Raw genomic sequence first — 24660 nt, forward strand, 5'->3', positions numbered from 1 at the left:
GCATCGGAAGTGTGGACAAGCCCTCAGTCTAAGCACTTGCCTGGAGGGTAGGAAATGTGAATTCAAATATCTCCTCTGAATCTGTCAGAGAGATTTGGATCCAAATCTCATGCCTCCCAGGTAAGGGCCTTCATCAGCAGGCTACAGAGTCATTCTCGCTCTTTGGCCCAGTCAGCAGTTAAGCAGTCATATAAAATGGAACAGCTTCAAGAGGAGAGATTGAGAGCAATTTACTGTAGAATAGCCTATAGCCTGGTGGCTAGGCTGCTCATCTCTAAGTGGGGGAGATTTGAGTTTAAGATTAAACTCGATAAGTTTATGCAGGAGATGGTATGATGGGATAACATGGTTTTGGTAATTAAATATTCATGGTAAATAGGCCCAATGGCCTGTGATGGGATATTAGATGGGGTGGGATCTGAGTTACCCAGGAAAGAATTTTCTTTAGTATCTGGCTGGTGAATCTTGCCCATATGTTCAGGGTTTAGCTGATCGCCATATTTGGGGTCGGGAAAGAATTTTCCTCCTTCCAAACGCTCGCAGATTGGAAGAGGCCCTGGAGGTTTTTCGCCTTCCTCTGTAGCATGGGGCACGGGTCGCTTGCTGGAGGATTCTCTGCTCCGTGAAGTCTTTAAACCACGATTTGAGGACTTCAGTAGCTCAGACAGTGAGAGGTTTTTTGCAGGAGTGGTGGGTGAAATTCTGTGGCCTGCATTGTGCAGGAGGTCAGACTAGATGATCAGAATGGTCCCTTCTGACCTAAATATCTATGAATCTATGAGTTCAAGTCCCTACTGCAGAGCAGGGATTCAAACATGGGTCTCCCACATCTAAAGATTATAACTCACTCACCCTTCTGAAGCTGGTCCTGCAAAACTTTTTTCCAGTTTACACTAACGAGTCAAATTTACGATTAGTTTTGGGTTGACAAAAACTGCATTTTTCAGCAAATAAATTATTTCCTTGAAAAATTTTACCCTTGCAGTACCACAACCCTCTTTTATGACAATTAATTAATTAATTTGTATTGTGGTAATGACTAGAGGCCAGGGCTCCATTCTGCTACACCCTGTACAAACGTATGACATAGAGTCTATGTCCCAGAGAATTTACAGTCTAGAGCTCTGATCCTTCAGAGCTTAATCATGTGGCTAACTTTACTCTCTTTAACTTCAGCAGAACTATACAGTGTGTAAAGTTAAGTCTTTGCAGGATCAGGGCCTCATGTTGGATTTTTATACTGCTGGATTCCTTCTGCAGTGATCATGATTAATCCATCACTGGGCCCTACACTTCTGAGCCCCTACCTTTTAATCTAAATAACAATAAACGGTTGTATGTTGCAATGACCACAGCTGGGCTGGCCATGCTGTGGATCCACCAGGAATGGATGCTCATCCTGCTGCTGCGTGGGGCACTGCTCACTGTGATGGAGAAGTGGCAGGTCAAACCTGAGTGGCACTGCAATCCTGTGTGTCAGGTCATAATGCCACTCACTTGTACTTGGTCCAGCCGCCCCTCCATCATGGTAAGAACAGCATCCTGAGCAGCAGCTGGATGAGCAGCCAGTCCTGGCAGATCCACAACGTGGCTATCTGGCTGAGGTGAGTGTGCTGTATGGCTGTTTGGCCCAAGCCACCAATGGATTTGGGCTGTAGGCCTGTGCCTACTTTGCCTATCCATAATCCAGCCCTGGCTGGGGTCTGTGATGGGCTGTGTTAATAGGCAACAGGTTTAACACAAAAAAATGTGAGGTTTCAGAGTAGCAGCCATGTTAGTCTATATCCGCAAAAAGTAGAGGAGTACTTGTGGCACCTTAGAGACTAACAAATTTGTATGAGCATAAGCTTTCGTGAGCTACGTCCAATGAAGTGAGCTGTAGCTCACGAAAGCTTATGCTCAAATAAATTTGTTAGTCTCTAAGGTGCCACAAGTACTCCTTTTCTTTTTACAAAAGAATGTATTTGTCGCACAATGCACAGTCAACCTGTGGAACTCGTTGCCATGGGATGTTATGAAGGTCAAAAGTACAACTGAGTTCAAAAAAGAATTAGATAAGTTCATGAAGGATAAGTCCACCAGTGGCTCTTAACTGAGATGGTCAAAGTAATGCAACCCCATGTGCTGGGTGTTCATAAGCCTCCGACTGCCAGAAAGTGGGACTGGATAGAGGATGGATCACTCGAAATTGCCTGTTCTGTTCATTTAGTTTAATGAGGTAATTCTTTCTGAAAAAACTACTGCTAAGATGTGACAGTTTGGGGAATCTATGTACAATTTACAAATTACAGTTTGATTTTTGTGAACTGTCTTATGACTCTTTTTCTGTGTACTGCCTCATGCTCCTTGTGCTAAGGAGCAGGGGAGTGGCACCCACAAGTCTGACTTTGAAAGACACAGTCATTAAGGGCAATATCAACCAGTGAATTGACCTGGTCACAACAGAATAATAGGATGGCTGAAGTCTGGGGGAGGCCAGTTTTCTCCAACTTCTCTGCAGGGGACTTAGGGTTTGGAGCAGAGGAATTTCACAAGCAGCAGAACAAAGAAACCAGGTGTTAGTGGTAGAGCTTAAAAACACAAGAATTCACACAGCAAGAGGCAGGGGAGAGGAACAAAGGGGGCATGCTTTTATAGCATAGGAGAGTGTTTCTGATTTTGTGACCAGCCAAGGGCAAAGAAAGCTGATCTAGAACAGAGGTGGTGTGGAGCGGGAGAGACTCCATGATTGAGAGGAGAAGCCATGAGCTGCATTAGTAGGTTTCTGCACACCCGAGAGGATTCTGAGCTAAGCCAAGAGAATATTGTAATGGTGCAGAAACTGAAGCAAAGAAGTGTGTGTAGGGGTTTACTGTTTTTTGTCTAGATCTGTATATCGTTTGTACTATCTAAAGCAGTGGTTTTCAAACTTCTTTTTCTCACAACCTAATGGAAGAAATACACTTATCCCACAACCCAAACAATAATACCTTCTGACTAGAGTCAAACAATAATACCTTCTGACTAGAGTTTTCTTAAAATCACAAGAAAGGGCAATACTAGCTTTAACCACTTCACTTCAAGTAATAAATAAAATTAGACATTGATGTTACTTGTAAAACATTTTAAAATACAGCATAAATACAGTAAAGAAGACTAACAAGTTGAATTTCACTTTCTTAATGTGATGGGACGGCCTGCCTTTTGTTCATGATCTCTTTCCAATGTGGATCACAAGGTGAAAGTGCTACCCACATATCAGATGTGCTGTTGAGTCAGTTTCTTTCTTTTGTTTTTAACCATGTCAAAGTCAAAAATCCCAGTTCGCACATGTAGGTGTTGTGAACTGTAGCAACAACAGAACACTTATCTTACTTAATAGTGGATATATTGTTTGAAAATACTTATCCAAAAGGATGACAAATTTAATGACTTGTGGTGTGTTTTGAGTGTGCTATCACTGGTGAGTGGCAGCAGCTCTTGTTCTTGCTCAGGCATCAAGTTTTACTCCATTATTGATTCAGGATTTTTGAAAGCAAAAGGATTTTTCACCCCAACATTTTTCCTTCAGATTTTCAAATCCCTCTGCAGGGAAGTAGCAACTAAAATTGTTACACAGCGCAGTCAGATGTAACTATGACACTTAATTTCATTTTTTCTTCACTGATGCTATTCTCTTCAGAGCATTGTAACAGTGTTGGGAACATGTAGTAGCTCAGACAATTACTTTTCAGTCATGCTTGTGCTAATGAATTTTGGAATGCTTTTATCTGTTCGCAGTGTCTAAACAAACCATTGCCTCTTCTTTGTAACTTCAAATTCAGTTCATTTAAAACTGAGAAAATGTCAGCTAGATATGACAACTTTATTTAACCAACTGTCATCGTCAAACAAATTTGCCAAGTTAGACGGTTTCTCTAGAAGAAAAATGTGAATCTCATTCCTGAGCTCAAAGAACGAGTACTTGTGGCACCTTAGAGACTAACAAATTTATTTGGGCATAAGCTTTCGTGGGCTAAAACCCACTTCATCGGATGCATGCAGTGGAAAATACAGTAGGAAGATATTTATACACAGAGAACATGAAAAAATGGGTGTTGCCATACCAACTCTAACGAGACTTATCAATTGCTATGGCAATACCCATTGTATTTTTGTTGTATGTAAATTTTCTTACAATACAATACAAGTAAATACAGACTAACACAGCTACCACTCTGGTTCTTGAGTTTGTACACCCTTGTAAGCACTCTGCCCTGTGGCAGCCACCATACTTCAGTGTGAAACAGTCAATGAATATGCTCTTGTCAGGGTTCCTCCCCCCTCTGAACTCTAGGGTACAGATGTGGGGACCCGCATGAAAGACTCCCTAAGCTTATTCTTACCAGCTTAGGTTAAAAAGTTCCCCAAGGTACAAACTTTGCCTTGTCCTTGAACAGTATGCTACCCCCACCAAGCGTTTTAAACAAAGAACAGGGAAAGAGACCACTTGGAGACGTCTTCGCCCCAAAATATCCCCCCCCAAGCCCTACACACCCCCTTTCCTGGGGAGGCTTGAGAATAATATCCTAACCAATTGGTTACAACTCATCAAAGACCCAAACCCCTGGATCTTGGAACAATGGAAAAATCAGTCAGGTTCTTAAAAGAAGGATTTTATTATCTCTGTAAAATCAGGATGGAAAATACTTTACAGAATTATTCAGATTCAGAACACAGAGAAACAGGAATAAACCTCCCTCTTAACACAGGGAAAATTCACATAAAACAAAAGATAAAGTAATCTGCCTTGCCTGGCTTACCTATACTGGTTGCAATATTGGAGACTTGGATTAGGATGGGTTGGAGAAGCTGGATTTCTGTCTGGCCTCTCTCAGTCCCAAGAGAGAACAACCACGTAAACAAAGAGCACAAACAAAAGCCCCCCCCCCCCAGATTTGAAAGTATCTTGTCCCCTTATTGGTCTTTTTGGTCAGGTGCCAGCCAGGTTAGCTGAGCTTCTTAACCCTTTGCAGGTAACAGGATGTTGCTTCTGGCCAGGAGGGATTTTATAGCATTGTATGCAGAAAGGTGGTTACCCTTGCCTTTATATTTATGACGGCTGTGCTCTGATTTCTGATCATAACGCTTCAAAAAGCCTGTTGTTCAGTGAGCTCCTGTTAATGAAATTAACAATTTTCATTACTTCCTTCAGTACTGCCTTAAGATTGGGTAAATATCTGGGATGCCAAAGCTTTGTGGTGAATGAAACAGTGATTCCAAACAACATTACTAGTTGTCTCAGATATTGTTTTCACAACTCCGCTATTTCTAGCTGTCCTATTTGCTGCACCACCACTTGTAATTCCTTTGCAATTAGTCTAGTTCAATTTGTATTTTCCAAATACGCAGCCATGCAGTGCTTCATGTATCTGTACTCCTGTTGTATATTTTGGTAAAATCAGACAATACAGCAAATCTTCCATAAATTCATCTTGCCAAACATGTCTCACATAAACTAACAATGTTGCAATTTGAAATGTCAGTACTCTTGTCAAATTGGATAGCAAAATCCCTGGCTGACTATAACCGAGTAATAAGTTGGGCTTCCAAATGCTCTGCAATATCACACATTCGAGACATTATGTTATTACTGGGAGGAATAGTTCTCAATTTTTTGGCAGATTTCTCAGTAAGAATTGTACACACCATATTCAGAGATGCTGGAAGAATAAGCTTCTTGACAACTGTAGGGGGCATTTTCTCTTTTGCCATATTTATACACCCAAATATGATGCCAGTTGTGCCTTATCATTCAAAATAGTTGACCGACCAAGAACTTGCGCTGATAACTTTAATTCCCATTGCTTCCTCTGAAAATATTCAAGAGGCTTATCAACGAGTTCGCCATGTTTTGTTTCTAAATGTCTTTTTAACTTTGATGGTTGTAAACTCTCATTTGCAAGCACCTCGCTGCAAATAACACACTGGGGCTTTGGATCTTGGTTTGTGTTAGCACAAGTGATGAAACCATATTTCAAAAAAGCATCACTATGCTGTCTCATTCACACTTTGGTTTTCTTTTTAGTAGATGGTTCAGATGAGGTTGACGTGGCAGAAGTATTGTAGAATTTTCTGTTGCCTACTATGTACTTACACTTGCATTTTCATTTTCAGATGTAGATGGATTTGATGACTGTGTTCCAAACTTCTTTTTCTTATTACAAAATGGTCCATTTTTCAGCACGAAAGTTTGTTGATCAAGCCTCGCAACTTGAGTCTCCACAACGTTAACAAAACCGACAGTATGCGGAAAGCAGTCTTGTTAGATTAGGTGATTACATTCAAAATGGCTACGTTGTGTATGCATGTAGTGCATAATGCATCAGAAACTCTCTGCAAACAAATAAGTCTTACTGGAAATAAGTAAAATGTCCAACATTTAAATGATTATAATGCTATTTTAAAATGGTAATGAAAGACACTTTAAGAGATCATGACATTTTAAATTTGCAAGTGACCCAGTGCCTAATATTCCATGACCTAGTACTGGGTCATGACTGATCTAAAATAAAAAGTGGTCCTCATAGACACCTTTGCAAAATCTATGTGTCTGTTTGCTTTCACTATCACATTCTACTGAGGTAACTGTAAATCCAGAGCGCCCTTAAGGTTGGAGCATCAAGAAAGGATGTCCTTCAGCTATGGAGGAATTTGGGGTATCAGCACTGGTCCTTGAGGCCTATGGTAGCTGGGCCCCGAGGACACAGTTCTATGAAGGGGTTACAGAAAGAGAGCCTGTGGGTTGGATCTGTGCCTTCCAGGCCAAGGAAATCAGACAGTGCTTCAGCCTACTCAGACTATGGAAATTTAAGATCACATGGGCCCACTGTAGTGGGACATAAACACAGCAGCCTTGTGAGTGTCCTTTATACTGAGCTTTCCCAGAGCTGTATGTAACCTAAATATTATTATTTTGACATGTCTAAATTTACTTGTAATACTATTGGGGAAATAAGTGGTTAATCTGCTGTCTTTTTGCTCATCTTGAAATATTACACAGAATTTTGGCATCTGCCCATGCAAAAAAATTAATAGTATAGTTAAATAGGTTACTAATGTCACCTATAGATTCTTCCACATAATCAGTGCATAATCAAGCTCAAACATGGCATACAACCTATTTCTACCGATTTGTTAAATTTTCAAAGAAATACAAATATTAAATAATACATTTTGAAACTCCTTAATCTCCCAAACCATCAGCCAGCCCATAATGCGGATTTAGGCTTTCTGGCAATGGCATATAAGATTTGCCATTAATGTGTGAAAATTGATCTTTACAAATTCTCAGTAACTTTATTGACTGATTTTAACATGCCCAACTGAATAACATTGCAAGCATATCTTCTTTTAACACTTTCCTTTGACAGTCTGGGATTCCAGAATTTACCTTTTGTTATTTGTAGGCTGAACCACTTCAACCATGCTTACTTGTAAATTGCATATCCTTCTATTGGCTCTGTTTCAGACATTTCTTCACATTTGGCTAAGTTCAGTAATAAGATGCTCCAAACTGGTAGATACTTTGAAAGCAGATTTATCATCTGACTCAATCTAGTTGAATAATTTGCTATAAGGAATCTTTCCAATCTATGAGATCATGGATTAGTTAATAAGAAAATAAAGGGACGAGCATGAGGAATGTTCTCTTTTATGCAGAGTTTTTTTTGAATCCTACAGAATCTCAGCTAAGAAGTAAAAGTAAATGCTAAGAGTTATTGCTTCCAAGTAACACAAATGAAATGAGAAGACCACTACGTTGGGCCTGAAAAAGATTCCTCCTTGATCAAAGATCACCTGAATTAGAAAGCATTTCTCAGAAGATTAACTATCAGTTAATCAAACAGCTGTCAGAGTAACAGCCGTGTTAGTCTGTATTCGCAAAAAGAAAAGGAGTATTTGTGGCACCTTAGAGATTAACCAATTTATTTGAGCATAAGCTTTCGCATCCGATGAAGTGAGCTGTAGCTCACGAAAGCTTATGCTCAAACAAATTGGTTAGTCTCTAAGGTGCCACAAGTACTCCTTTTCTTCAAACAGTTGTGTATTCCTCATCTGTATCAAGAGTTGCTCAATGATATAGACGCTACAGAACTTGTCCATCCAGTCATTATGGAAGCTCAAGGCTCCATAGTTTAGGTTAAGTTGAGTTGGTTGGTTGTTTTTTCAATTAAAGCAGAGATTCAACCCACATTGTTACGTATGAAAAATGCAGACTTACCAAAATGACAATATTTACCCTTTAAGTACAGAATACATTTTCTGAGAATTTTCAAGTTAATACATTAATTAGTTTGGATTCAAATTTAGCACTTTGTCACATTTTTGTGTGTGTCTTCATGATCTCAGCTCAGACATGGTATACACAAAAAAATGATAGAGAGGTGAATCTTGAGTAGTTTCAGTGAAGTGGGTAGTATTTTAAAAGAAATTTTAGAATCAGTGGTTATTTTTACACATTATCTTTCAAAACTGGAAGTTTCTTATTTAGCAGAGGCTGAAAAATCTCCTTCAGAGAGAATCTCAAGAATTACCCTCTTTCAAAATGGTTAACATCTCCTATTGTTTTCATTGGGAATGAGGCCACAGGCTTCTCTCAGCTAAGATGCCCTTCTCAAAAAGGTCACCATCTCTTTGTAGTGACGGCATGACAGGGGAAAATATGAAAACATCTAGCATGGTTTCAAAATCTGGGAACACAGACACAAACAGGCATTAGTCATAATGATCATAATTAATCATAATGATATGTTTACTGCATGGCAAAACTACAGAGTAAAACTTGTATGGGTGTCTTAAATATGCATTTCCTTGTATTATCATGTTTGGCTTTCTTTCAGGGTGGATTTGATTTAAATCAAATTAATTTAAATCATGATTTAAATCACTGGTCAGGAAGACTCTATTTAATCATGGTTTTCTACATAAAAGTGCATTCTTGTTGGTTATTATAACCTTAATACATGTACTTCACAACTATGAGATAGATGTAGGTTTCATTTTTAGAAGGTACACACTATACATTTTTAAACAGTGATTTATTTTGAAAACTTTTCAGGTTAGTTTTACAGCTATATCAGAAAATGAATGATTGTGTGGTTATTTCGTTTACCAAAGGTAACTGAAGCAGATATTTCTGAAGTTATTGGGAGGTAACTATCTCCAGTTCAACAGCTTACTCATTAGTATTTGGAGGATTTTCTTGCCATGCTGTATTGGGAGGACAACATCGCCAGACAGACATTTAAATTGTTTTATTTAATTAAAACAACAAAGTTAAGTATTGTGGATTCAACAGCAAACACATAACATTTTAACAAAACAAGCATATGTCCCTCCCTTCTCACATTTAGCTCCAGACTTCTTCTCCTTGTCCAGATCTATTCCACCCCCAACAATCTTCTATTCATTGAACTTTTTGAAACTTTGCAATTTTAGAGAGAGGATAGGGATTGACTCTGTATGCACTAATTTGCAGAGAGACAATAGAGTTGAGGTCTGTTATTTCTCACTTCTCTATATTATTTTTTATTTAAAACATTTTTGCTGTTAACAAGCATGTTGCCTCTGGAGACACAAATCCACAGTTGGAGAACTGCAAAACTAAGCATCTCTGGTGGTATCTTAGAGACTGAGTACTGAATACTATTGGGTAGATAGAAAGATTAACCTAAATAATCTATACAGAAGCCTGTGGAACCCCATAAAATTGGGTCCATAATCCATGAACTATTGGAACTCATTTACAAAACTTTTCTTAAACATTACATGACTATATTGTCTCATACTATAGAATTAGAATATAATCCCTTTTCCGTGGTGATATCTTTGAGCTATAATGTATCTTAATTAAAACTGTCTTTAGATAGGTTTTTCTTCAAAAAGCATTTTATCAAAAAAATCCAATTTAAATTAAAAAAATCCTATGCTTTCTTTTGTGTTTAATCTCATCTCTGTATTTCCTGGGTTTATAATGCTTGTTTTGGGGACAAGTACAAAATTGCTGTAAAATATTTTACTTTACATTACTGATATGTATTGTCAAACTTAACTCCATTTTATTTAGTTTTTGTCTAAATAAGAGGCTGTTTTTTTACTGTGGACTTAGATTTTCTTACAAATTGCTCTGTTGATATGAAGTTGGTGATCGTAATACAAAGAGAGGGTACTAAAAACTAGACTATCAATATGGCATAAGCTTTTTTTAAACAAATATTACAGCTACTACAGAACAGATAACTGAATTTTGTGGCTTTTTGTGGCTCTCTCTTTTTAATACAAGTTATGCTTATTGTATTAGTTTCATTCTTAATGTGTATATGAGTTCTGAAAAATGGAATTAAAAATATCTCTTATAGCTCACTTATATTTGTATATGCATTCATGAGCAAAGCAGATTTATCCTAACTGGACTCTAATGCATCTCATCTCTGATCTTAACCTTTTACTAGCACTTGGTGAATGCTCATTTTGTTCTGTACTCATACTTAATAGAGAACTAGATCCTAGAGGGATGTCAGCAAGAAGGAGAGAGTCGCAGGTGGCCTATGTTGAGAGGAAATGCAGCAACAAGGAGAGGTTGGAAGCTAAATACATAAGAAGCAGGAGGGATAGCAACAGTAGAAGAGACAAGAATTATATGTCTTTTTGTTATTCAACAAGTGTGTGTGTGTGTGGCAGGGGGGTGGGGTGATGGGAAATAATAAAAGGGTATATATTGCACACACTTTGTTACTGGGTTGGTTGCATTACAGATCTTCACCATATAGGTCACTACTAGTGTCAGTAATCAACAAACAGCTCATCCTGTTGCCAAGATGTCTGCTAATTTATTTTTTATTGGACCAACTTCTGTTGGTGAGAGAGACAAGTTTTCAAGCCACATAGAGCTCTTCTTCGGGTCTGGGAAAGATATATTCCCAGCATCACAGCAAAATGCAAGATGGAACAGATTGTTTAGTTTGTGTCTCTCACCAACAGAAGTTGGTCCAGTGAAAGGTATGATCTTACCCACATTGTCTCTGTAATATCCTGGGATCAACACCGCTACAACTACACTGCATACAATCTTATTTTGGGGATTAATTAGCTGTAATAGCTTCAATAGAAATATCTGTTGCTCTACACAATAGTGATTATGACACAGTTTGAAAAAACATTTGGTGTGTGTTATGGGGAAACAATTTCCACATATTTGAGAAATTTGAGTTCTGTTTTAGTCAAACCAAGAGGTCTGAAATATAGCTTTGTTCAGTAATTTAAACATAAATTACATATAATGTTTTTAACATTGACATTTTCAATGTATCTTATTCTAAAAAGCCCAGTTAACATAAACTGGTTACAAACTATTCTTGCAGCAGGGCCACTACTGCTTATGCAAAAAGAAAAGGAGTACTTGTGGCACCGTAGAGGCTAATAAATTTATTTGAGCATAAGCTTTCGTGACCTACAGCTCACTTCATTTGTTAGTCTCCAAGGTGCCACAAGTACTCCTTTTCTTTTTGCGGATACAGACTAACACGTCTGCTACTCTGACATCTGTTTATGCTCAGTCAGTATTACCATTTCAATTTTTGAGTTGTTATAAACCAGCTGTTTAAAAAATGCTGTCACCTGGATTTTGGTATACCAAAAGCAGCCTGTGAACAAACTTTGTAAACAAAAATTATTTGAATGGATTTGGCGGTAAATAAAACATACTAATTTTATGTGCTTTTTTGAAATTCTCTAACAAAAAACCAATAGTTTTAGTGATATTTTGGGCATATCACATGACATTTTGAAAACGTATATTTAAATATTGTAATTATTGTTTGCCTGTGCATACATAATATTTTGTTTTTGTTGTATGTAAATTCAATACTAATGATCATAAACCATGCAATTTTAGTTTCCTATCCTCTGACATCTGCGGAAGACATTGGTTTGAAGTATATAGGAATTAAATGCATAGGAGAAAACAGTGGCTCCTTTGAAAAAGGAAAGTGTGATTCATATAGAGTCAGAAGAAACAACATATGCAGTGGATGTGCATTAAGAATCGTCCACAAAACTAGGACATCCTAATATGTCTACCGGCATGATAAATATCCATTTCTACCAACAAAAGAGTAGGCTAATTTTTTAAATTTTACTATTGAGGCTTTTGGTGAAATCTGCTAAAGCAGAACTCAGTTCTTGGCTCATTCTGGTTTGCCAAGAGCTTTGCAAGAAGCTTCCCAAATTAATGACTTTTTAGATTGAGTTTAATGAGGGTTTTTAAAGAGTTTACTCTTTGTGTGGAATATTTAAATAAATAAGGCTGTACTTCAGTTATCACTGGATGATTTTACTTGAAGTGACTCACTGATGATATTTGTAACAGGTTGGCTTTTTCTTCAAAGGCTGGTAGGCACAGGTGAGTTGAATCAGGTAATTCCCTATAACGGGTAGCAGGTGGCTGTAGCAAAGTGGGGAAGTTCAGGAAACTGCAGGAAGTTAGAGAGCCTTTTGCAGGGAAGACCCTGATCCCAGGTGGTTTGGAAGCAAGAGGTTTCAGCCAGGTAAGGCCTGGGAGTGGCCTGCCAAAGCGGGAAAGGCCCCAGACAGGAAGGCCTGAGCAAAGGCTAAATTGGAGCCTCCTGGGAGTGAACAGACTCCACCAGAAAGTGATGTGGGGTTTCCCTACTGAGACCACAGGCAATAAAAGCCTGGGAGTGACTTAGGGTGACCAGACAGCAAGTGTGAAAAATCGGGATGGGGGCAGGGAGTAATAGGCGCCTATATAAGACAAAGCCCCAAATATCGGGACATCTGTTCACCCTAGAGTGACTCGACCACAGGGTAAAACCGACATACTGTGTTTTGGGACTTAGAGTTTTATTCTGGAGTTTTATTTATGTGAATAAACTTAGGCCTCTGAGAAGGGGTGGTGAATGGACAAGAAAAGCCTCTGTGGAGCTTGTTTAAGAAACTCTTTGAGGGAGAAATTGTTACCAGGGCACTGCAGAGGTACTTTTGGGAGGCAGCTGACCCCGCTACAGTATTAACAGCAATCTTTTCATAGAATTGTAAAAGCAAATATTTTTGTTATAATTCTGTTTAAAAATCATTAGCTTTTTTGCTTTATCTTTTGTATATTTCTGAACATATCCAGATATTACTTTTTGTATTTGTTTTTTCTTATGTAAATCAGAAAAGTCAAGAATTTGTAACAGGAAGTATGAAGTTCTTCTTTGATTGCACGCCATTTCAGTGGTGTGTGTGCCCTCGCACATTCCAATTCAGATGTGTGCGTGCCCAGTTCAGCAGAATTGGAGACTTTTTCCTTAGTGGTACCCATTGGGCGGTGCATGTGCCCTCTGCTGCCTTGTGTTGCTGCATAATGGTATAGAGGGCGGCACTGCCCTAGCCCATCCTCAGTTCCTTCTTACCATGATCACTTACTGTGATCAGTAGTGGGAACCCGTCGGCTTGCTCCTGCAAGTTTCTCCCCTCACAGGGAATTTATCTTATCTTTCTGTAAACAGCTGGGACTTGTTAGTTAGTTCTTTATATTCATATACGTTTCACTTGTTATTTTTGTTGTTTTATTGGTGCATTGGTTCCCTTTTGTTATGGGGTGCTGACTCTGGGTACTTGGGAATGCCTCAGTCTGTGGAGTTTAAGCCTTGTGCTGGCTACAAAAGATCTATGGCAGTAAGTGACCCTCATTCCACCTACCTAAAATTTCTCGGCAAGGGTCACATTAGAGATGCTGCCAAATTTTCAGGGACTTTAAGCTGTGAAAGAAGAAAGAGAGGCAAGGCTGCGCCACACCCTTAGTGAAGCTGTTCTGCGTCCACCTGATGAGCCCTGCTTGGGGAGTGCACCAACTGCTTTGGTATCGGTGCAGAGTGCTCCCCTGGACACTGGCACTTCCCCAGTGCTGAGGAAGAAGGATAAAAGGTTGAATTCATCCAAGGAGCCGAGGCTTGGGTGTGCTAGAAAATCTAGGTCCCTGGTTCCATCCACCAGTAAGCACTTGCAAGGACAGAGGAAGGTGTCCTCTGGCAAGAGATGCTCGTTGATACCAACCACTTCACATCCAAGATTGTTAACTGTGACACCGGTACCAGGGCCATCAAGACTGAACCCATAATGATACTGACTATTTCTATGCAACATGAAAGGATCTCAGTATCAGCAAGGCTGGAGGTATATGTGACAGCACAAAACATACTCTCCCTTTTGGTGCTGGACTCCCAAGATTACAGGAGACAGCTCACCCAGTGCAAGTGTATCCTCAGGACTCAGCTATAGACTTGCCTGAGGGTAGTGGCTTTGGTACTATGAGTGGATAAAGCATCAGTCTGTCTCTCGACCAGTGCAGTCTAGGAGGTCTCGACTGTTTCTCGACCAGTGCCGTCTAGGAGGGGTAAACCTACCTTGATATCCCTGGTATCAGTACGTCTGGAGCTGCACACTTTAATCTCGGCATTGCCTGGTATGGCATCACCATGATCAGCTGACTCAGGGTCTTCCTCAGAGTCTGAGGTAGGCTCTTATGCCTCTCGCTCCTGAGGCAGACAACGACTCTCCTTTTCCTTCATCAAGAGAGCTGTGTTGCTGATGCCCACCGGAGGTACGAAGATGCTCCAGAGAAAGAGAACCTTAAATCAGTCATAGCTGGAATCATATGCCATGTACCCATGGCTCCAATGAAACCTGCTTCTAAATCCTCCCCAGTTCCTCTCTTTAAAATCTGCCACCAGGTGCCATGAGGAGTTCTAGGAGGATGTCTTCACGACTGAGCAAAATCCTCAACCTTCGGAATATCCACCCACTATGTTGCAGGTGAATCAGTCTCAGCCTCCTTTATATTTGTCCTCATCATTGCCTGATGAGACTGTAGTGCCACAAAACACTTCACCAGCCCAAGATGACTACAGGGCTTACCAAGACATTTTCAAACAAGTAGCTACCTCTCATGATACCCCTTTTGAGGGAGTGTTTGATTAGCCTTGTAAACATTCTGGTTTCAATAGGGCCATCTAGAGTGGCTGTCCCTATCAACAAGGCCTTCCTGGAGTCTGGAAGATCCTTGTGGCAAATGCCATCTTCTCTGTCTCAAACAGCCAAGGGAACCAAAAAAGGTACTATGTGCCTGCTCAAGGCTATGAGCCTTTTTATACCCATTCATTGCCAGGTTCCTTAGTTGTCTTAGCAGTGAGTGAAGGAACACATCTGGGATGGCCTTCTTCTTCCCCAAGGACAAGCATGTAAAGAGACTAGACCTTTTTGATAGAAAGGTTTACTCCACAGCTGGCCTACAATTTCATCTCTCTAACCAGCAAGGCTTCTCCCTCTGGGACTATGTAGTTTTCAGAGAAGTTGCCAGAGTATGCCAGGCAGGAACTCCAGGCCATCTTAGCAGTAGGCAAACTGATGGTTAGGATTCTTTGCAAACTTCTTTAGATGGGGCAGATTGCAGCCAGCACTATGGCATCTGCAAATGCTCATGGAACGGAGGGGAGTCTGGGGCAGCTCCGCCTTTATACCATCACGCAGTAGCATGAGGCAGCAGAGGGCCCATGTGCTGCCCCAATGGGTACTACTAAAGGAAAAATCTCTAACTCTGGTACACCGGGCACACATACATCTGAAGTGAAATGGACATGTGCAACACATCTTGAAGAAAAAAAGTTACAGAATTGGCTAGTAACTTTTTTCTATTTAATAAGAAATGGAGTGGGATACACAAATAAGATTGCAGTCCAAAATAACTCCATTTACATTTGAGGTGAAAAGAGTGCACACTTTCTGTCAGGTTCTAAGTATCTACCAGATTCAGTTATTTCTAAATATAGGATGAATTGTAAAGAAATGTGAAGACCAACTGTAAATTTACAGAGTAAGGGCCAGTCCTTCAAATACTTATACATGTACTTAATTTTTAATATTTAAATCAATGAGACTACTTTCATATATTGTTACTTATGTGCATAAGTGCTTGCAAGATTGGACCAATATTGCATCCTTTTACAAGCGTCTCAGCAAACCAAAAACGTGTATGGGCAATATTTGAGAAATTTCAATCAAGTGAGAAATGACCAGTTTTATTAGATACACATATAGATGCAAAACAGTTTCTTGGTGTTCTGGTATTTTGAGCACGGATAATATTGGCATTTCTTTATAAAGGCAGGAGCTTAGGAGATGTGGGGATAAATAGATTACACTGATACAGAATACAGTACATGCACTGTGGGTGTTTAAGAAAATGGATGTATAACAAGAATGAATCTTGAAAGTAAAGCTATGATTTTAGGGGGCTGGATTTTTCTCAGAAGCCTTTGTTTTCTCACATCTCAAAACATTCCTTTTCGTTATAATTCCACAGGTCTGAAAAAATAAATTATGCTTCCAGATAACGTAGATACATTCTGTATTTCTTGATAACACATTGAGATTACATTGTTTTCACACCATTTTGTTTAGATGACAGTGCCTCTGCTGCAAGCAGTATGGAGGTAACAGACCGCATTGCTTCTCTGGAGCAGCGTGTCCAGATGCAGGAAGATGACATCCAGCTGCTCAAATCAGCCCTGGCTGATGTGGTTCGACGTTTGAATATTACAGAGGAACAGCAGGCCATGCAGAACAAGAAAGGACCTACCAAAGGTTTGCATTTCAAATATATGTAAACAAATTTATTTAAAATTAGTCAAACATTTATCTGTGTTAAAGTTTGTCATTATTTCAGTCTTTTAAAACACTCGGGATGAACAACTAAATTTAAATTTAAAAACAAAATTCATCACCTACTAAATAGAATACATAAAAAAACAAAAGTAAGTGTAGCAGTCTTTCAGAAGCTCACACAACCTATTAAAGCATCTGCATTTTCTTACTGTTTTAATCCACATTTTTAATTTTCCCACAATTCCTATTTGCTGCCTCTTGACCGAAATTAGATCATAAACTCTTCAAGGAGTGGGTCATCTTCTGTGGACTGAAACCCCTATTTTATCTTGGCAATACAGATGAAGCTGATCAGCCAGTGAAGATGGCTAAGCTGTCTTTGAGTATCTCGTACTAACCTAGCTTGATTCATGTTGTGAAGAATAATGTCAATTTATACAAAGGTAATAAAAAAATTAAGTTGAGCATCCAGTGTTACATAGATAGCTAAGGGTTGCTGCAACCGGAATGACATGGTGTAAGTCGTAGTAGTCTGATGTAGTCAGATTTGCTTGCTGTAAAAGTGTGGTGAGTTTGTTGCCATTTGAAAGTTAGTCCAAAATGCATGGTTTTTTTTGTTTTTCCTCTTTTGTTCTATAATCTTAATAGAAGTAATTGTGGCAAGCTAGATGTGAAAACTATGGCTAGGTTCACAAGCTCTGAATTATGAAAGTACTTTCATTACAAGTGGGATATATTTTCACTTAAAATAAACTTTTTAAATTTATATTTGAAGGAAAATATGCATTTTATGGTCTTGTAAGTAAGTTACAGGGCTGAGAATCAGGGATTTGGACTTTTCTCCCAGATCTACCACAGACCTTCTGTGTGACCTTGTGCCATCAATTACTTTTTAGGCCCTGATGCAGCAAAACAGTTGAGCACATGCTGTGGTGAATTAGGGTCTTTGTATGTTTTGGAGGGGGAGGCCAGCAGCTCACTGTGGAACTAAATTAATGGGTTTTTAAACACACTAGTTCTTGGCTGGAACATGCTGAAGGAGTCCACACTATTATTGTTTTGTCTCTCCTATTGTTGTTAGGGTTGCCAGGTTTTTGACTGGAACACCTGGTCGAAAAGGCACCCTGGTGGCTCTGGTCAGCACCGTCAGCATCACTGACCGGACCGTTTAAAGTATGGTCGGCAGCACAACAGGGCTAAGGCAGGCTCCCTGGCTCCGCGTGGCTCCTGGAAGCAGCTGGCATGTACTTGCAGTCCCTAGGCATAGGTGTGACCAGGGAAGCTCTGTGCATGTCCCCATCCCAAGTGCCAGCTCCGCAGCTCCCATTGGCCAGGAACTGCGGCCAATGAGAGCTGCAGGGCCGGCACCTGTGGGTGCAGGCAGCGCGCACTGCACAGAGCTGCCTGGCTGCTCCTCTGCTTAGAAGCCAGACATGTGGCCGCTTCTGGGAGCCGCAAGGAGCCAGGGCAGGCAGGTAGCCTGCCTTAGCCCCGCTGCGCTGCTGACTGGGAGCCCTGAGGTAAGCGCTCCCAGCAGGAGCCTGAACCCCCACCCACACCCCAACTCCCTGAGCTCCCTCCCAGAGCTCGCACCCCACACCCCCTCCCTCACCCAACCCCCTGCTTTAGCCCTGAGCCTGCTCCCGTACTCCAAACCTCTCAGCCCCAGCCTGGAGCCCCCTCCTACACTCCAAACCCCTCATCCCCAGCCCCACCCCAGAGCCCGCACCCCCAGCTGGAGCCTGCACCTGCTTCCTGAGCCACTTGAGATAAGCGTGTCCAGCTGGAGCCCGAACCCCCACCCACACCCCAACCCCCTGCCTGAACCCTGAGCCCCCACCCGCACTCCAAATCCCTCTGCAGCAGCCCGGAGCCCCCTCCCATATCCTGAACCCCTCATGTATGGCTCCACCTTGGAGTCCACACCCCCAGCCAGAACCCTCACCCCCTTTCGCACCCTAACCACCTGCCCCAGCCCAGTGAAAGTGAGTGAGGGTGGGAGAGAGTGAGCAATGGAAGGAGGGGATGGAGTGAGTGGGGGCAGGGCCTCAGAGTAGGAGCGGAGCAAGGGGACCTTAGGGAAGGGGTGAGGCAGGGCAAGGGTGTTCAGTTTTGTGCAATTAGAAAGTTGGCAGCCCTAATTATTGTCCTTGCTTCTTTTGCTGCCAGAAACTGTTTAAGGTCTGATAAAGTAAATACTACTATAAGTAGCTTCAGAAAAAAAAAAGCTCCATTCCAACATAATTTTTGAGGGGCTAAGAAGCCCTATGTTACATTTACATTCAGAGTTCTTTGAGCTGAGAAAACAAAGGCCAGTAACTATTGTCAAATTGCAGCCAGATCAGTTCTTATTCTTAGGCTTCATGCCAGTGTAAGAAGTACAACTACAGGGCCAATCCTGCTTGCATTGAAGTTAATGGTGCATTGACTTCGGTAGGAGCCGAACTGGATGCTAATATAGCAGATACTTTCTTTATGATGGCAACTTTCTAGGGAGTTTGTACCACATACTGCAGAGGAAGAGCGTCAACTGACATGAGCTGTTCGGCCATCACAAACTACTGAAATAAGTATTGATAACATTTGTGATTTGCTCTAGGGCAATTTCCTGCTAATTTCCAGAAATAGGTGCAACTATAAATATTAATATAAAATTTATTTTTATCATGATATTTCACCTTCATCATCACTGTCTGCTTCCCCCATACCTCTGCGGGGCTATAAAGTAGAATCAGAAGCATCTTAATAATTTGTTCCTTTTAGCAGTTTTGACAAAATGCTAAACTTCAGAGGTGGACATTTTTCTCATGAATTATAGGTAAAACTATTTTTGAACAAACTGCATATCTCAAACAACTTAAAACCAAACCAATAAAAACGCTTAACAATTTCCTGTATGTTAAAATTGCAGTATACCTCACTTTTAGGAATAATAAAAAACTTCAGAGTGATAGTTTAGAGCAGCAGTGACTAACAATGACCGTTATGGGAGGGATTTGACTAGAGGGGGCCAAAGCTGGAACTGCAGACATCTTGTCATGGGAAGTTGATTGAGACTCAAACTTTTTCCCATCGATTGCACCTTTAACCCCCAGTGCGACAATTATTAAACAAAAAATTGAACTTGGATCTCAAACACTCTCATGCAAAAGACTGACATATAATAGTCAGGATTTAAAGTGCAGTTATATCTTGTTTGATGCAGATATTCAACAATTCAAATCAGAGGTGCCATGTTGGGGCCAACCTGAGAGAAAAGTAAATTCCCAGCTCAACTTTTAAGACCTGGCACTGGGTATTGCAGTGGACTGTAGATTCTAGAACCACTGCAGACTGCTCAAATTTTCCCATGGCACAATAGTTAACGTTGCTTGGTTTAAAGCCTAATGAATTCCAATTTTAGACAGCATAATGAAGCTAAGCTCAGGATAAAATCAGTTATTGTTTGTGCAGTGTTGTATGAGCACTTGTGTGAGCTTTCAGTCATGTAGTTAAAAAATACGTACAATGAAACTTCAGTTGCTTACCTAGTCCAGTTAGGAGTTAATTTACTAATGGCTTTTAAAAAATTTAATTAGCCTATTATGTAGAGTTTTTATGACTTCCTGCCTTTCTTTTATTTTTGTTTGTTATTCTTTCCTTTTTTCAATTATTGGTTTGTTTGTAATCTTAATAGCCCTATTAATCCATAGATCAGAGTATGACTAAAAAAGCAGCTGATGCTGAGCCTGATAAACATGTCAGTGCTGCTACAACAGGTAAGACTGAAGCAACAGAACTTGCAAAATCAGTATGTAACAACTGACAAAACTATAATATGAATGACTGAGTTATTAGCAAGCTAACAGTACTGACATGTTTGGAGCTATTTGACAGCTGTAGCTATTTAGGATAACTGTAATAAATACAACTAAAAAGCCACAGCGTATGTAACTGATTAATTAAAGAATTTAAAAAGAGTTAATAATGTAACACTTAAGAATTCCAGGTTATTGCTGTATTGCATGCCTTTTTCACTCTAACTTTGTAGTAGTAATAGGGATAGAACATGGATCCTTGTGCTCCCGAAGCACAGGTGCTTACCACTTGATTAGAAGGTGAATCTCTATTAGCTGGTAGCAGTATAGCATTTGTGACATACTGTGGAATAATTCTGATTCTATCCAGGTAAGAAGGTAGGTACACACTTAGCCAGCTCATTCCAACACTTCAATAGGTTTGGGTGTTCATACATGTATCCAATTATGAAAAGCAAGATATGAAGAAAAGCACATCTAGCCAACTGCAACGGGAACTTACTTTGGCAAAACAGAATCATCTGAGTGTTTATATGGCCATGACATTGGTGTTATGAAAAGACCATTGGATGGTTAATGACCACAAGTTTTCAGGACATTGGTTTCATATGTCAACCACAAGGTAGCACCTCTATATTAAAAAAAATGAATACATGAAGAGCAGATTTATATTTTAATGTTATTAGAAAACTTTGTTTTGGTGACTAATTTGCATTGCAAAATGCATGAATCCAATTTTTGTTAGTATCTGTAATACTTTCTGTTCTGGTATTCACATAATTTAGCGCTCCTTCTTGTAAAATGTGCTGCAAGCTTTCATGCTCAAAATGGACTTCAGTGCTCAGACATGTTGGCTAAAGTCAGTTAACATGCACAAACATACGAAAGCTTGTTTTGTTCAGAGTTTGAAAACCTGAGGTCTGCAAGGCAGTCAGGGGTGGCCAACCTGTGGCCCCGGAGCCCCATGTGGCTCTTCAGAAGTTAATACGCGGCTCCTTGTCTAGGCACCGACTCCGGGGCTGGAGCTACAGGTGCCAACTTTCCAAAGTGCCAGGGGGTGCCCACTGCTCAACCCCTGGCTCTGCCATGGGCCCTGCCCCCACTCCACCCTTTCCCTTCCCCTCCCCTGAGCCAGCCTTTCCCTCACTCCTCCCCAGAGCCTCCTGCATGTCACGAAACAGCTGATCCGGAGGTCCGGTGAGGGAGGGGGAGGCGCTGATTGGCAGGACTGCTGGTGGGCAGGAGGCGCTGGAAGTGAGCGGAGGGAGCCGATGGTGGGGCTGTTGATGTATTACTGTGGCTCTTTGGCAATGTACCTTGGTAAATTCTGGCTCCTTCTCAGGCTCAGGTTGGCCACTCCTGAAGGCAGTAATGACTGAGAAGCTTACAACAGTCACATTCCAATGTTCTAGAAGCTAGAAAGAGTTAACATAGTATAATCGGGAATCATGTGCAGTTTTTTTCTTAGTGCTTTTTCAAGAGTGATTTTTTTTCTTTGTATCAGTCTATTAGGACTCTTCCTCATTTCAGTGTTCCCTTGGAGCATCCTCTGTCCTGTTAGATGTAATCTATGGACCCAATAGGAGCATGAGAAAAGAACTAACTTCTTTCCTCAACGAATAAAGTTTAATGGCAAAACTGAGTTACCAAGTTCAGTGGGGCAATGATTGACAGCTTTTAGTTTGTAGAAATAAAACCAGGGTAGTCTGTTAAAGCTCAGGGCCCCATTATTCTAGGCATTGTACAGACACATAGGAAAACATGGTCCCTGGCCAGCATTTACAAACTAAGACCCCAGTCCTGCTATTTACTGCATGTCTGCTCTTTGACTTCAGTGGGCCTTCATGCTGGCACAGTGATTCACCCATGTGCAGTGAACTGGAGGATCGAAGCCTAAGAAGGCTGGTTCTGCCCTATGACAAGACCTAGCAATAGGGCAAAATTGTCAAAAGCACTAAATCCCATTTTCAAAAGTGACTTAAGGTCCTAAATCTCTTTTGCTTTCAATTAGATGTAGGATCCTAACAATCTAAGTCAGTTTGAAAATGAGATTTAGGCTCTTAAGTCACATTTTGAAATTTTTACCCATAATCTTATAGTGAAATATGCATCTCATTCTAAACACCCATTCAGAGCATTTGCTCTTCTATGCCTTAGTACCTACAGCAGAAACTGAATGGACATCTATGATGGAGTAGTCTGCCCACATAAGGGTGCTGTTCAGCCCATCCCGGTCACGTGAAATGGCCCTTTAAAACAATGGGAACTTTCTTGTGTATGCAAAGGCCTAGGAAATAAGGCTGTACTGGTGGAGAGGAATTGGTCCCAGGAATAAGTGTTTATATGGAGAAAGTCACTGACAGTTTCTTTAAAGGCCAGGACCAGAAGCCTTGCAGAGTGGTCAGAGCAAGAATCCCCTCTCACCCAATCAGTTGGGAATGATCTGGGAGAAGGGGACTAGCATATTTGCCACCTCCTCTCTCATAGCAGGGCAGAGATCAGCAGGAAAAGGCTGTCCTGAGGAATCCTCCAAGATAGAGGACTAATTGGGAAAAGGCACCCACCTGAGGGTGAAGCTGGCTAAAGCCTTGTAACTTAGAATCATAGAAGATTAGGGTTGGAAGAGACTTCAGGAGGTCATCTTGTCCAACCCCTGCTCAAAGCAGTACCAACACCAACTAAATCATCCCAGCCATGGCTTTGTCAAGCCAGGCCTTAAAAACCTCTAAGGATGGAGATTCCACCACCTAACTAGGAAACCCATTCCAGTGCTTCACCATCTTCCCAGTGTAATAGTGTTTTCTAATATCCAACCTAGACCTCCCTCACGGCAACTTGAGACCATGGCTCCTTGTTCTGTCAACTTGCCCAAACCATTACCCCAGCTCCATAGAAGAGAGCTGGGGGAGACTCCTGTCTGGAGTAGGGAGATCTGATTGCCTGAACCACAACCCCAGCTCCAGGAGGAAGGCCGAGGTGAGCTCCTTCCTGAAAAAGATAGCGCATGGCCTAACTTCATGGCTCATAACCCCCGCTCCAAGAAGAGAGCTGGGGATGGTTGGGGGTGGAATCCTGCTTTAAGAGAGGAAACAATACGGATGGTTTGAAACACAACCTGGTGAGTGCCAGAGAGGCTGAGAAGCCCCTGGAAATGGAGCAGGGGCTCACAATACAGGTGGAGGAGAAGCCACCCACAGAATCTCGGGAGGAGAGTACCTTAGGGTTGAACCAGGGGAACAGTATACAGGAGGAGTTCAATAGAAAGCAGGCCAGGGAAACAGTAAAGGGTTGGGGAGAGATTGGTGTAACCGCTTTATACTGGGCCTTGGCCTGGAACGTAGGGAAGAGGTAGGACTGGGTTTCCCTACTAAACTCAGCAAGAGGGTTTATTAAGGACTGGAGCAAGTGGGCCAAACTCAAAGAGACCAGGGACTGCATGCCCCAATTAGGAAGACTGGCCTCTTGAAGCACTGGACTTTTCAGCACCCTGAAAGGGGACAGCACTACCAACAACCAGCTGAAGGGCTGAGGTCATGACAAAGGACCAACAAGTGAGCTAGATAGCTAAAGCTCCATCTGAATGCTGACTTCTCATAGGATGGTGAAGAACAGTTGGGGGAGGGGAGGCAGACCTCAAGTGGAGTCATAAGGGGAGGGATGTGTGAAAGAGCAGAGAAACTGCTGCCTTGCACAGCAGGGGTTAAAGAAAACCTGTGGGCTCAGCTAGCCATGCCCTGCTATACTTGCAGCCAATGCTGGGCCTGGAGCGGGGAGAAAAGGAAGGATCCTGGCTCAGTTGTGGGCTGTCTATCAAGATCTTCTGAGGCACCTCGACTTGAGCGAAGATCCTCGTAAGCTCCGTAGTCACTCTTTTGGAATTCATGGAGCATAATGGCGTGGCTTCTGCGTCTAAAGCACGATATGTGGTCTGTGCTACCCCAATTAAGTACGGGGTCAGCACTGCAACCCATTGGTCTTGGGGCTACCGTGGCTACCTGCTCAAAAGTTTCTAAGAAAGCCTCAGGATCATCCTCAGGCCCTGTTTTGGTAAACCGGATAGGGGTGGGGTTAGTTGTCTCTGCTGGAGCACTGAGTCGCAGTATGGAGGCCACCTGCTGGACTGCCAGTTCACCAATTAACTGCTGCAGCTGCGTGGCCATCTGCTGCAAGAGTTGTT

General features: G+C 41.3%; 1 protein-coding gene across 3 annotated transcripts in view; it reads left to right on the forward strand.

Annotated features, from left to right (window-relative positions):
• The window catches only part of EML1 (EMAP like 1), a 197718-nt gene that overhangs the window by 95491 nt on the left and 77567 nt on the right, over positions 1 to 24660 (forward strand). For 2 of the 3 annotated variants that reach the window (XM_084630680.1, XM_084630679.1), the window contains exon 2: positions 16483 to 16665. In XM_084630680.1, coding sequence (XP_084486806.1) covers positions 16483 to 16665 — 183 coding nt within the window. Of the gene's footprint in view, positions 1 to 6271; positions 6293 to 16482; positions 16666 to 24660 lie in introns of those variants that run through there. The other variant, XM_084630681.1, reaches the window with a different exon arrangement.

This window comes from Lepidochelys olivacea, assembly GCF_965140295.1.
Source record: "Lepidochelys olivacea isolate rLepOli2 genome assembly, chromosome: 6".
Classification (NCBI taxonomy): Eukaryota; Metazoa; Chordata; order Testudines; family Cheloniidae; genus Lepidochelys; species Lepidochelys olivacea.